Consider the following 14,720-nt stretch of genomic DNA (forward strand, 5'->3'; position numbering starts at 1 on the left):
TGGATCGGCTGGAACAATTTGGAATTGAAATAAGGCAATATAATCTGATAAACACATATATCATAATACAATGAAATAATTCACTGTAGCCGTAAAATCTAAGTGAAACGAAAGTGCTGTTCATTTGCTCAAATTACTCGTAATGTAAATTAAACACAAGGTCATTTAATACATATATAATACTAACAACCAAATGTGAAAACCACAACTTTGGTATATAGTATACAATGAAAAGAAATGTATGCATATTAGACATGTTACGACATGTTTGCTATTAATGCTGGGTTTACAAAAAGAAAACATTTTCTTGTCGCTGAATTGAGTTAATTCTGACCAGTTGTTGTCTTCGTAGAACAGACTAGAGAGGCACTGCACCAAAGATGCCATTATTGTGTTTAATTGATTGTAAGCTGGTTTCCAGTTTAATTTTCATGGTCCATGTATCCGTCGGACAAACTCTCGGTTCGTATTGACTTATTTTGTGTTGAGTGTGGTTGTGGGCAGATGGTTTGATTCCAAGTTCGTTGTGAGATATTGAAATAATACAATATGTCTACCATTCGAATCCAACAAAACATAATAGTTTCAGTTCTGGACTGCGAAACTTTGCTGTATGTTAATTCATTTTGGTTAGTCGCAAATCTATTGACAATATTTTGTGTTCAAACCATACATTTATGTTATTTCTGACTGTTCATTTACGTGGGATAATATTTAAAATCACGGATTATAATGATATTATCTTTTGAAATCGCTATACATAAAATAAGTTCTCGAAAAAATATAATTTTCATCTTCAATATCTTCTTTTCGCTGCGTGGTCAGCTATCTAACATATGCGATGCTATTTTCCGAAATTGTAAAGTCCCATTATTCTAATGAATACAAAATAACATTTCAAATAGTTGGCAGGGGCATATGTTAGAATCACGCATATGTTATCATAAATAGGTATTTGTATCCAATGGCCTACGAGAAAGCAGCATCTTCTAAGTTTCTACGTTCTTAAAAAATAAAACCTAGCTAAACAACAAGCTAAATTTTTATAGTTCAGGGAATTTATCTCTATTTGTCGGACCACGGTGTCACGTGCTACTCTCTTTGATACGTTGTCAAAGACCTGGTGCTCACGAGTAATATAAGCTGTTGTAGCTGTGTTGTTGTAGTCATATCACTCCTTGAATTCACGCTCTCTGACTATCGCCCAACAATTATGCCATCATAACAATCCAAAAAAACAATAGGATACCGTACTAATCGTACATTTGGTTTTGAATGGTGTTAATATATATCTTGGATCATTCCTGGCAATTGACATCCGTACTATTTTTGATTTGACAGGTGGGGGGATCCAGATATATCCTGGATCGTTCCTGGTGACTGACCCAGCTGATATCATATACTCAACTCAACATGCAGCGATGGTTACGTTTGACGTAGCGTTGTCTAAAACGGACAGTCTTCTGGAATACGACATGAGCGAATTACGTTTGTTTGTCTGCCGTGACGAACCGTTAACGGGAGAAGCTGACTTGACAACCATAAGTGGCGAGTTTAACGTGAATCCTCCATATAATGAGTTTTATCTTATGGCTGACTATGAAGAGATACTGGGAGCTACCAGCTACGTCCAGTTAAACGCTAGGTATAAACGACGTCTATTTAACATTTAACATATAAATTAGTTGATAGATAATGTATAAACAGAAAAAACATACACCACGTGTGCAGCTATTCTCTACGATGATGGACATATAATTTGACAGGAATGCCAGACTACGGATACAATGCTATTTTGCTGAATTAATGGCTAAGTTCTATCATTTATCGGCACCTATAATTATATCGTTTCATGCCAATTGGAATTCCATCTTAATATTTATTTCAGTTGCTGTATCGAGGAGGTTATGCCCAAAAGTTTAATACAGCTGATACAGTCCTATTTCCAACTCGTACAATTGTCAATACTCAACACCAGAAACATTGCAATAATAATAAATTTGTCATTCTGTTGTCACGATGATTCTCTATTTATCAATACTGGGGATGTTTATCGGAGATAAGGTTCGTTCATTCCAATACACACAGCGCAATAGATTCAGTTCAATATCAGTTCCGGAAAGAGTGTTTTATTCCAACTAACTGCAAAAGTCTATAACGTTTTAAATTCTCAAATATTTACCGCCATATACCAAACAATTTCACACTGAAATTTGTGTTAGGTTATTATGCACAGTAGCTGCTTAATTATCATCTTATCTAATTCGAAACATCATATAACCTAAAAGCCAACAGCCGACATCAGGTCAATGGACAGAGTGACTGCCACATTGCACATTGTGTGAATTCGTAGTTAGATCCAGTCTTTGTGGTTTGTTCTTAGCACAACAAATATTGTACATCTAAATATCCTTGACCTATATACAAGTTTTAGAACAATTGTTTAAACATGCCACTTAAAGGAAGGAAAAGAATCAGACTCGTTTAATTTGTAATCGTAATTTTGTAAATGATAAAACAAAATTGGCATGAACCAACTTATTTTATGTTCTGATACCCATAGACCTGTCTCTGTGCTTGTTGACACTTTAATTTTAGTTCGTTTTCACTATTTTAACAAAAGTCACAACAACAAAAGTGTATCTTATACATAACACTATTGTCTATAGTTGAGTATCTAGTTGTTATTGTTTTGTATTATTTATTAATGTAGAGATCTATTATCAATTGCAGTAATTGCGACCAGGTACATTTCCTATGTGTGCTGGCGATGGTCGGCACAACTGATGAAATTTACGATTACAGTCCAGCGAGTTATCAGTGCCTTACATTTGGAGGCGGAATAGAAAATGCTGGAAATAAAGATTGTGATTATTTTGAGCAACCCCCAGGTGAGGCATCATACATGTTTGAATAAGCGGCTAAATGTTGTTAAACAAACGTGCTTCTTTAAAAAAAAATGTTTGAGGTCAGAAGGCGGGTTTGCATGTATTATATGTTGTGTACTTTCATTTCGTGAATATGCCTAATAGTATACAGATGTTTGCGTTAAACACGGTCTTTATAAAACTTTCAATTTAACATGGCCGGCATACGAAATCCCAAGATCGTTGTTCACATAAAAACAAGTTCGAGTGTCATCCATTTTGCATTTGCGATTTGTCGTCTACCTTATGGAACCAATAAACATCAGAAATTATTATTAATGTTAGTTTTTTGAATGTTCAGTATTATTTACTCGCTTTCCATAATAAACGAATCATTGTACTATTAATGTCTAACCAATGTGATTGTTTTCAGATTCAGGCAATCTCAAGCTGATTGGTCCGACGAATGTGCAACTACTACTCCTCGCTCTAGTATTTATGCTATTTATTTGACTTCCAATAGGACGAGTTCAAAATACACTTGTGATCTTGTACTCATAGATTTCATAAAACATATAAGGGTTGCTGTGTTACTTTTTCATTTTGTTTGCAGTAAAGAATTAGGTGCACAATCATAGAATTATTGCATTTTCAATGACTAGTCGTATTGATGGCATAGAGAATCGAAATTTTGTAAAAGCATGCCAGATTGGGTATGTCAGGTGTATATTGTTTCATATTTTTTGATATTATGATTCTTGCTTTTTTTAATTGGTATAATGTAATATATACTTTGCTATGCTTATACATTGTATTGTTTATACCAAGTGTATGTTTCGTGGTTTTTCGTAATGTTTTTTTAATGATCAATAGTGTTATGTTACATTATACGTCATTATACGTTGCTTTGATGGTTTGATATTACTTTTTCTTCTGGTAGATTTTGGCATTTTCACTTTTCACTGTGGGGAATTCTCTATCACAACTGGAGATGTAGTCTTATAAATAATATTGATGGTTGACTTGCAGTAGAATGTTGCATATACTTGTTCAGTGGTTTCACGTATGCATAGGAACGAGAATCAACTTAACCTAAGCAAAAAGCATCCAACCATAATTATGGGTTATTGAGGTCTGACTTATTTGGCAGTGGTTTGTCATATTTTGCTCAGCTTTTCTGCTCTCTTAGTTGGCAACTGTTTGGTTTCAATAATATTTCTAGCAGGTGGGTCCATAGCTCTGCTTGTGTCGATCTGATGGTATATTAAACGTACATGTATATTTGTATGGCATTTGTCGACCCGGTAGAGCTATTGTGACAGCCATAGAGTACCGTCCATGTTGACGCCGCAATGAAACCATTGCGCAAATAAATGATTGAAAATCATGCTATGTCCTGTGAAACACGACTCCCAACCAAGGTCGATAGATTGTACATTTATTAAATACTCACCACAGTAACTAATGAGACTTAATTATTCAAAATAGAGCACATTCACCAGAGTATTCGTGGACGGTCAAGCTAAAATTCAGATATTCGCCATCTTACTCACACAGGACTATAATATTTCAGGTGTACCATATTATTTCTGTCATGGTTCTTCTTGTATTCTTGTGGAATATCACTAGGATTAATCAAAATACAATCCATAGTGACTTCTACTCCCGATAGATCATGACATTCTTCTTCAAGACATATCTTACATATTTGTATCTGCCACAGGCAGTCAGGAAAGTTTTTAAGTAAGAACTCTGCTCATCAAGCTGAGCTTATCATGTTTTAACACAGCTACTATACTGCTTAACCAGTTATTTTTACAACGACACCTATCTGGGCCATGACATCTGTCATCTCTCTTGGATTTCAGCTTGGGAAGAGACAATAATAATTTCTGATTACCATGTACCACATGGTTCCAGATCATGTGACAGTGCTGTGTGGCCATCTTTCTATTATAATAGCATTTGAATGCACTATCCTAGTGTCAAGCAGACCTGGTCAAACACAAATCACAAGATAAAGTACCCCGTCATACACAATATATGATTTATTCAGCCTACAACTTGAGATATGGCATATTATCTCTGCCATGGTAAAAACATTATAATACTGACAAAATGGCCATTATCCACTAAAATACAACCACAATTTCCCCGAAAATTAGGCTGGTGGCCCCCAACTTTTTTAAAGTCAATATCTTTGTATGACTGGAAGGGCAGTTTATTGCAAAATTAATTTCGTATTTGCATTTATGAGCAGAATTCTATCTTAAACAACATTCCCTGAGAGTTCCCTGGCCAATGAGTTCAGTCTGTAATTTGAATTTGGGTGTACTTGTCACGAGCCCGATACAGCCATTATGCTACCAGATGCAGGGTTACCATTTTGCATGTATCTAACTTTTGCGCACCAGAATCATTGGAATCAAGAATCAACGAGAACGTGCTTAGTACCAATGTTCCCACCGCGATGATTGAGTCAGCAGAATTGTGATTTATGACTGGGTTGGTTGTACTTTCTTGACTCAGCTGTTATGATCGCTCACGTTTTTTCTATAAATTGCATAGTTCTAGCTGCAGAGTCTTTACTAGTCTAAACACCATTTTGATTTGCTAGTTAATTGATGAGCCTTATCACAGATTCGTCAACATTTTCATTTGGTTGTTAGGTAGCATCATGAAATATATATTGCTTTGTCACGAATAGTTTGCCAGTTAATAATTCATGTAACCTGGGGTTTGTCATTTTAATTCATTTATTGAGCCATCATACTTGACTTGATTTCCAAAGCAAATGCCTAACCATCGAATCGAACCTCGAACAGGACACCACGCTAGTCCATATCTAGTAACAGAGCAAGCATTGGGTCTAGGGTGAAATTTGTTCGACAAAATCACCGTACATAGCCATTTACCTATCTAACATTAATATTATTCAAATTCTAGCTGTGTAAATTATTCTCTAGTGTCAGATATATATATTGCGTGTTGGTTCAATTGTCTAGTTTACTGCGGACATCTTACCTCGATAATGATAATAGTATGCAACTGTTGCACAATGAAACCATGAATAAATATGATTACTTGTGACTGCAACAACGTTGAGAAGAATGTTTGTAATATGTGTTTGTAATAAATTTATCATCTGGTTAGGGGGTAGATTTTACAAACATTCATCAATGAATAAGAAAGTTGACAAGAGAACTGAACCTGAAAAAGACAATGGGAATGTATCTGTTGTTGAGTTGGCAATTGGAATAGAGATCATCTTCGTCTTTTTGTCTTGTGCCATAGTAGTGAGTACGTGATATGCAGTGATATGGCTATGGCAGGTTGTTATGCATGGGGCCATACATGAAGGTAGACTTTGATAGTATGTGTTGTTTTAATACAACACGTATCTAATGAATGTGCAGAATGCTATGTAAATTCACTGAAAATAATTGCATGGGCAGCCATGGCAGCGTGAATAGAAACCTTAAGGTGAGAGTATGTGGCTCCAAGACCATGTGTAATAAAATAAAATAAAATAACAATAACAAGGCAGTAACAGACTCCTATTGAATACGAGCTCTTGCTTAATACCAGTATACTATCTGTTATTAAGGCTTATGGGCGTAATTATGGAATGGTCGCAATTACGGAATGGGCGTAATTATTAAATAGTCGTAATTATGAAATGGTCGTAATTATGAAATGGTCGTAATTATGAAATGGTCGCAATTACGGAATGGGCGTAATTATTAAATAGTCGTAATTATGAAATGGTCGTAATTATGAAATGGTCGTAATTACGGAATGGGCGTAATTATTAAATAGTCGTAATTATGAAATGGTCGTAATTATGAAATGGTCGTAATTATGAAATGATCGTAATTATGAAATGGTCGTAATCATGAAATGGTCGTAATTACGCAATGGGCGTAATTATGAAATGATCGTAATTATTAAATGGTCGTAATTACGGAATGGGCGTAATAATTAAATAGTCGTAATTATGAAATGGTCGTAATTACGGAATGGGCGTAATTATTAAATGGTCGTAATTACGGAATGGGCGTAATTATTAAATAGTCGTAATTATGAAATGGTCGTAATTATGTAATGCTGATATGATAGAATGTTATTTTGCCAAGATGACTCAGGTTGTTTTTATACTTTATTTATTTATTTATTTATTTATTTATTTATTTATTTATTTATTTATTTATTTATTTATTTATTTATTTATTTATTTATTTATTTATTTATTTATTTATTTATTTATTTGAGAACATAAATGCGACCCCTTTATATCGTGATGTGGCACACATTTATAATTTCATTGTATAAAGTTTTCACTTCACTTTAGAAACATCCTGCGACTTTGAGTCTGGTGTACGTGGTTGGCATAATTTCACCACAGATCACGTTGATTGGATGACTACCGAGCCATATGTTGATCACACACTTGGGTCATAATATAACTAATGTGGAAACATTTGTATTAACAAAGACACAGCTCACTTACAAACACTATCGTATCAGCACATCCATGACAATTATCATTTTGGTACTAGAGGTATGGACGCTCTATCGGTACTTTATCAGTGTCAAATATGGAAACCACAAATTAAAACGATTATTGTGTGCAACACGCGACATTATTAATTGGATAATAGGCATCAAATACATTTTACATTTATCCTTTCATGCACAAACCTATTATTTGGAAGATTAATTTCGTTCATGAATTCTAAAATTACGAGTGCCAGTTGTATATTGTCTTGTTCCTAAACATCTTCCCATGGGGCCCATCACTCTTTGGCGGCAATAAAGCCAAATACATCGGTGTCTCTGTTGCTTCGTCTGGTGACTGAGGTGCTCTGTTGCCTCCCAAATCAGTTCTCGTCCAACCAGGACAACACTGAGACAATAAAGGAAATATAATTCTGTAAATACATATTGGAACTAGATTTTGATCCGGTAGGACGTCATTGTATTCGTTATATACCCTGATTTGATCATATAAAGATTGTCAGTCTCTTTTTGTTAAATATTGATTGATGTGATGTTTTTTCTATTTTATACCCAGAAAAATTATAATGGAAATTATATTATAATTAATCCATAATGAAAACAAATAACTCTTTTGAGCTACCGACATAACATGACACGTGATAATGTAAACATAACTGAATAAGATCATCTAATAAATATGCAATCAAATATATAAATAAAAATAGGTTATTCAATTCGAAAGTTGCATTACATTAACAGACATGAATGAGAACACCCATCCCAATGGCACATACATACCACACATGAAATCAGTTTATATTTTGGTTTCAACATCAAAGTGAAACATCGAAAATATTTACTATTATTATAGTTAAATTATTACAGTTACAAAGTTTAAGAAGTTGTATTGCTATAAAGTTTATATTAATTACTTAAATACTAAATAAATAGCCACTCTGTCCCAAAAAGTGAAAGGTTATTTACACATGTATGTGTTATGATTAACTGACGTTTCAAGAAAGATTGCTAACATATACTCACAGAATTTATAAGGATTCCTTTTTTCATTATGCACTTCGCCTGCAGTTCAGCCAATAAACTAACACCTATTTTAGAGACCCCATATGCTTGTGAGAAATAGAAGCCTGAGGTGACTGGACTGGGATAACCGGCTGCTTTATAGATGTCCTGTTCCACAGTACTAAGATTAAACAAAAGTAATACAATAAATATTATCTAGAGCAGTGGTTGCAAGAATAAGAATCATTACCCACATCAAGAATAATAACCTTCGAAATGACCATGGTCATAAACAGCAATATACAGAAAAAAACATGATCAATGTTAAATGTTCAGCTTACTGTACAAAGTTTTCCATTATTTTCGCCAATTCATGTTCCGTTAGAGCTGGTGATGTGAGTTTCATCTGCAGGTCTTTACTCATTCCTTTAAATGATAATTCACATACTTCACTTGAGATGTGAACAACCCTATATAATAAAACAGATTTGAATACACTGAAAAACACACACATAAATGATTAATTGTATCATTTGTAATTATTCTGCACTAGTTTCTGGACATACCTGGATTGTGGTCTGAGGATTGGAAACAATTCTTGACAAATATTTCGGGTACCTGTAAAATTGGTCGTGATTGTATTATGCGCTTGAATACCAATCGGTGTGGGATCGTTTGCCTGGATATAGAAACATTTAGCAATGTCATCAACTCAACAGACTCATTTGAAATTATACTCTTATGAATTAACAATTATTAAAGCTTTGACTTCATCATGAGAATCTGCGAGTGTTCCTTTATAACGAGTTATATTGCAAACCAAACAAGATTGCAGCCTACTAGCGACTTGATAGTTTGGAGACAATTTCATTAGCTTTAGTAGTGGCTTTAATCATCGGCTTTAATAGTGATTTGAGTAACTGATTATTTTTCTACCAGCTGGTCGGACATTTTGTTCACAAAATTGGATAAGATACGTCAACATCGACAATATATATCTACCAGTTTCAGCAATGTTACCTGGGAGTAGTGTATTCCCGCATTATTGATTAAGACATCCAATGCACCATAATGTTCTACCAATGTCTTCTTGATAACTTCAATACTTTCTTGGCTTGTGATATCCAACTGGAGGAATTTAGGATGCAAACCTTCTTTTTCTAAATCCTCTACAGCTTTTTTTCCTCTTTCTTCATTCCTTGCTGTGAGATACACATCACCATCAAATTGCTTGCACAGCGCCCTCACCATAGCAAGTCCGATTCCTTTATTGGCCCCTGTGACCTAAAAACATTGTACGAAAACGGGTGTTCTTTTTTTGGTATATATTATTACATGCATTATTTCACAAAGTCGTTCATGCACACTTTTCTAAAATTAAATTCAAGATATATTTACAATATTTCTTTCTATTTTGTAAAATGCAGAATGCACTAAATAAATTTTGTAGAAAACAGTGTATGCGTTATAGTTCATCAACTGCAGTCGTGTACTCACCACGGCAACTCTTGTTGACATCACTCACGCTCAAGGATAGGGCATAACCAGGTCACAGGTTACGTGCACACGTTGACAGGTTCTTTCCATACACGATGTGATAGTTCTCGTGATCCCTTTTAATATTGCATGGATAGTAAAAGTAAATGCACTTCACCAATGTTCGAACTTGGCGTACATGAACCATATACATGTATGGACATAGGCGGCGGCCCCTTTATGTAAAATATATACCCTCTGAAACGCTATTTCCTGCATTTTGAGGGACAACGTTTGCTGACACAAAGGATTTCAGCTTGATTTTGGGAAGGGCGACATTTTTTTCGAGGGGGCGCCCCTCTGCACTTCTGTATTTTTGTACCCCACTCTCGCCACTATTAGTACTATGAGACCTTATTTAAGTCAATGCTAATTGAATCAACAGTTCAACGTCCAATGTCGCAATACGGAGACAAAATGCTTTACCGCAATTGAATATTTACAAATACCTGAATGCTCGAGAACTACGACGGCCAAGTTGAATTCCTGTTACATTTTTAGATCGCTAAAGACGAGCGTATACCAAATATTAAGCTGAGATCAGTGTGAAATACCTGTTGTTGTAACATGTGTGGACAACTCAGCAGTAACTCGTACAGCTCAATGAAGAGCAGTTTGAAGATGCCCGACAAGAATAGCAGGCAATATGAGGTAGTCGCCAGTTGCAGCCAGAAAACCTGGGTTGGTTTCAGTCTCGGACTGCAGTGAATGATCTGTTAGCTCGTCTTTCTGTGATTTAAATACTTCTGTCTTGAAATTACTAAATATGCGTTGAAATGAATGGGATAATTCATAATAACAACAAAATAAAACAACAACATTCCTACTACACCTTTCGACTGGTTCATTCATACTCTCCGACTGTAGGACTGTCAGCTGGCGCACACGTGATATTAAAATAAACGCGATATTTACTATACAAAAATACCACTACACTCGGCCGTTTACCATTAAAATATATTGAGGACAATCAGGCCAAGCAACAATACAAAGAAACACTAGAAATATAAAAAAAATGACATTGACAGTTTTATAGAAAAACAGTATGATAGTAAAACTGATACTGAAATTGCTGTTAATGATTTTGAAAGTCTTATATTAAAGATAGCTAACAAAAGCATCAAAAAAATTAAAAAACGTAAACATAAAAATAAAATAAATAGTTTGATCAAGATTGTTGGTCTACACGAAAGGAACTTCACAATTTTTCTAAAAGTTTAGAGAAATATCCTTTAGATCCTTATATAGTGGCCAATACTTTAAAACATGTAAATATTATAAAAAACAGAGTAAATTATCCAAGCTTAATGAGTTAGAACATTCTAAAGCAGATTCAACTAAATTCTGGAATATTCTAAGGGAATTAAACAATGATAACACTATTAATTCTAATAGCTATATCCAACCAAAAGATTGGTTAGATTACTTCAAACACTTACTAAATAATAATAATTTGTCAACATCCCTTATTAACACTGATCTGGAAAAAGAAGAAGAGAAAGCCGAGTACAACACAGTGTTAGACTCGCCAATTGTTAAAAATGAAATTAGGAAAGTCATTAACTTACTTGAAAATAATAAATCCACTGCCGAGGATGAAATTTGTAACGAAATGTTAAAATATGGCCAACATTATTTTGTAGATGCATTACATAAGCTTTTCAATATGATCTATAACACAAATACCTACCCTCAGTCTTGGAGTACGAGCCTTCTAGTACCCATACATAAATCAGGATCTAAGTGCTCCCCGTCAAATTACAGGGGAATAGCTATCTTTAGCTGTATGGGAAAATTATTCAATAGTATTCTGAATAATAGGTTGACTTCTTTCTTAGAACAAAAAAACATTCTTTCAAATAACCAATTTGGATTTAGGCGTGAATGTAGGACGACATACAACATTTTCATCTTAAAAACGCTTATCAACAAATATATTTACTATAACAATAAAAAGGGCAATTAACCTGCTTTATTGATCTTCGAAAGGCCTTTGATAGTGTTTGGCATAATGGCCTTTTTCTTAAACTTCTTAACAACGGTATTACTGACCACAGTTTCAATTCTGATTGTGATCCTCCAATTCTTGAAAATTCGCCTGTCAACTGTCTACTTTATGCAGATGACCTGGTCCTTCTCTCTAGAACAAAGCATGCACTACAATCATGTCTGGATAACTTGTCAGAATATGTTAATAAATGGCAATTAACTGTAAACCCAGAAAAAACAAAAGTTTTAGTTTTTAACAAATCAAACAGATGTTTAAACAGTGACACTTTCTTTCTAGTGGGCAGTGAAATTGTGACAGTCAAAACATTTAATTATCTTGGCTTAATAATCAGTGCAAATGGAAAATTTAAGGAAGCCCTAACGCACTTTAAGAGAAAGGCTAAAAATGCACTGTTTTCTCTCTAAACTAAATTAGGCACACTACACAATTTGTCTATCACCTTGTCACTGTCGCTTTTTGACAAATTAATACGACCGATACTTGTTTATGGCAGTGATGTATTGGGTGACGAGTTCTCATCTAAATCACCAGTTGAGGACATTAATGTTCAATACTGTCAATATCTCCTTCAAGTTTCCCAAAGAACCCCAATTATGGGAATTTACAGCGAGTTAGGGAGATACCCCTTGGATATGTTTATTAAAAATCAATTAATAAAATATTACAACCGCATTAAGAATACTAAAAATGTTTTTCTTAAAGAAGCTTTTTCAGTTAATAAAAGCCAAAAAAACTAAGTGGTATTTGGAAATTACAGACTTGCTGAAGAATATTAAACAGAAATGTTTAATTAATAAATGTGATAAATTAACTTCAACAGACATATCACAACCTGCCTCCTGAAGAACAGTTCACTGCACTGTTAAATAATGATAGTATTGTCATCCAGATAGCACAGTATATCAACAAGTGCTTTGAAATTACACAACAAATTTTGGATTAACTGAAGGAATTGTTTTATTATTTTTTATTTTTTTTATTTTTAGAACCTAGAACACTAAGCCGGGGAATTTGAAACCGAAATTGTCATCTAACTGTAACGCCGTCGCTGATTGGCTGCTGAGCTCGAATAATAATTTTGGTTTCAAATACCCCAAAAAAGTGTTCTATGTTCTTCGTGTAATTAGGTGTTAGTATTCACAAACAAATCTGCTCTTGGAAATCGTATAGGATAGTTCTAAACTGCCCCATATTTGCCAATAATCAGTATGTTGCCAACTCTCTATATGATCTACAAATAAAATGTACAGAAGGGACAATTTTGCATACCAATCCATTATAGTAAAAAACACAAAAACACACCAATTTGGGAACATAAAATATACCGATCATCACATTGACTTCCATTAGAATGCATTGTGGAAGTTACTTTCATGTATTCAGGGTCGTAATATAATCTATAATATAATTTGTATTTTCCATTTTCTGTAATTGCCATATACCACTAAAAGTCAGCATAAATATAACTTACTTTATTATAGTATACGTAGTTTTTCAAAGAATCCTAATAGTCAGCTGTTTTTTTAATTACAAATATATAACAAATCATTCCAATTTTATTGTAATTATCCTTTGCACTGGTTGAACAAATATCACTTTTCTCTGGCCTCAAACCTAAGTAGTCTTGGCCAATGTCCTTGTAATCATTATAAATTGGCTTAGAGTCAGTAATATGATGATCCGTGGTACATTTTGTGGCAATTTTTTAATCCATTATCAGTATCAGTGTGCTTAAATTTCCGCGAATTAACATTATGGAATTTTACGCCTGTCAAATAACGGCCAAATAAATACGTGGAATCATTAATTACTAAGAACCTGGCGTAGAATGGGAAATTACTCCAAATAAACAAATGTCCAATTCGGGAACAGGATAATAGTACCGGTATATTTGGTTATTGATGAAATAGTAGGGCGCCACCAGGCTTAGCAAGTGCGTCTTGTTTCTCTCATGAAGTTGACGCTGATTGCGCACAAAGGAAGCCGCACATCGTGTATGTGGTGTTTACAAAGGACGTGCAGATGATCCGTGGTTCATCGTGACAAATAATAAAATGATTGGTTGTCCAACTGTGGGCGTGTCTTATATTTCTGTGCTAAATGTGAAACACCAAAGTCCCGCCATGTATTTCTCATGGTTGTTCGACCATAGTCGACTGCACCAGTATCGCGAGTTCTAAGTTTGGTTTATTATGTTGGTAAAACCGCGCAAATTCATTTTACCGCCACTTTACAGCGGTTTTCATACAGACACCAGTTAATTCCGTTACCCAATGGCGGAAACAATTTCACATCCTATCCTATATCGGAAACAATTTTACATCGACCAGACACGCCCCAAAACAGATGACGAGATTTGACAGAATCGGCCAATGCGCATGCGTATAAAACAGCTGGTACTAATATCCTAATAACTTATTTTGCACTCTTACAATGCAAAATACATATTTGATTAGGTTGGTTGGCCATCAAGTACCATCCTATGGCACCCAATTCATATATCACCAGTATCATAGTACAGAGTTATGTTAACAACGAGTCAACAATAAGACTAATATACTAAATTTTTATTTAATTAATTGTAAGGATGAGATTACATTTTGAAATGGCCACGATGTACCACGGATCTATGATATTCATAGTTATAAATTGCCGAATAATGGACATTCAATCTTAAAACAAAGAAATACGTGGTGCTGCCTGTACCAAAATCAAAAACATTATAATCACCTTTGTTCTAGGTTTATTATATAGTCAGAAAAGAGGTTATTAAATAATTATAGAGA

General features: G+C 34.4%; 1 protein-coding gene and 1 long non-coding RNA gene across 4 annotated transcripts; one reads left to right on the plus strand and one right to left on the minus strand.

The window, feature by feature from the left end:
* Window positions 1-1,505: 1,505 nt before the first annotated feature.
* LOC144359181 (uncharacterized) lies at window positions 1,506-3,895 on the plus strand. The gene is made up of 3 exons (XR_014929999.1): window positions 1,506-1,645; window positions 2,734-2,891; window positions 3,301-3,895. It is a non-coding gene; the product is annotated as an uncharacterized LOC144359181 (long non-coding RNA).
* Window positions 3,896-7,488: 3,593 nt separating this feature from the next.
* On the minus strand, window positions 7,489-10,587 carry LOC100372039 (carbonyl reductase [NADPH] 1-like). 3 transcript variants are annotated; one of them, XM_085501707.1, is made up of 7 exons: window positions 10,478-10,587; window positions 9,885-10,000; window positions 9,408-9,671; window positions 8,954-9,066; window positions 8,729-8,857; window positions 8,409-8,568; window positions 7,489-7,773 (listed from the first exon to the last, which is right to left on the minus strand). In XM_085501707.1, exons 2-7 carry the CDS (start codon window positions 9,903-9,905, stop codon window positions 7,609-7,611), a joined length of 852 nt encoding a protein of 283 aa, XP_085357833.1. In that variant the 5' UTR covers window positions 9,906-10,000; window positions 10,478-10,587; the 3' UTR covers window positions 7,489-7,608. The 3 variants fall into 3 exon arrangements, with proteins under 3 accessions (XP_085357833.1, XP_085357832.1, XP_085357834.1); XM_085501706.1 differs by having other exon boundaries at window positions 10,373-10,578; XM_085501708.1 differs by having other exon boundaries at window positions 9,885-10,099; window positions 10,478-10,570.
* Between the last annotated feature and the right edge of the window lie 4,133 nt (window positions 10,588-14,720).

The sequence above is a fragment of the Saccoglossus kowalevskii genome, chromosome 7, assembly GCF_978046115.1.
Source record: "Saccoglossus kowalevskii chromosome 7, keSacKowa6.1, whole genome shotgun sequence".
NCBI lineage: Eukaryota > Metazoa > Hemichordata > Enteropneusta > Harrimaniidae > Saccoglossus > Saccoglossus kowalevskii.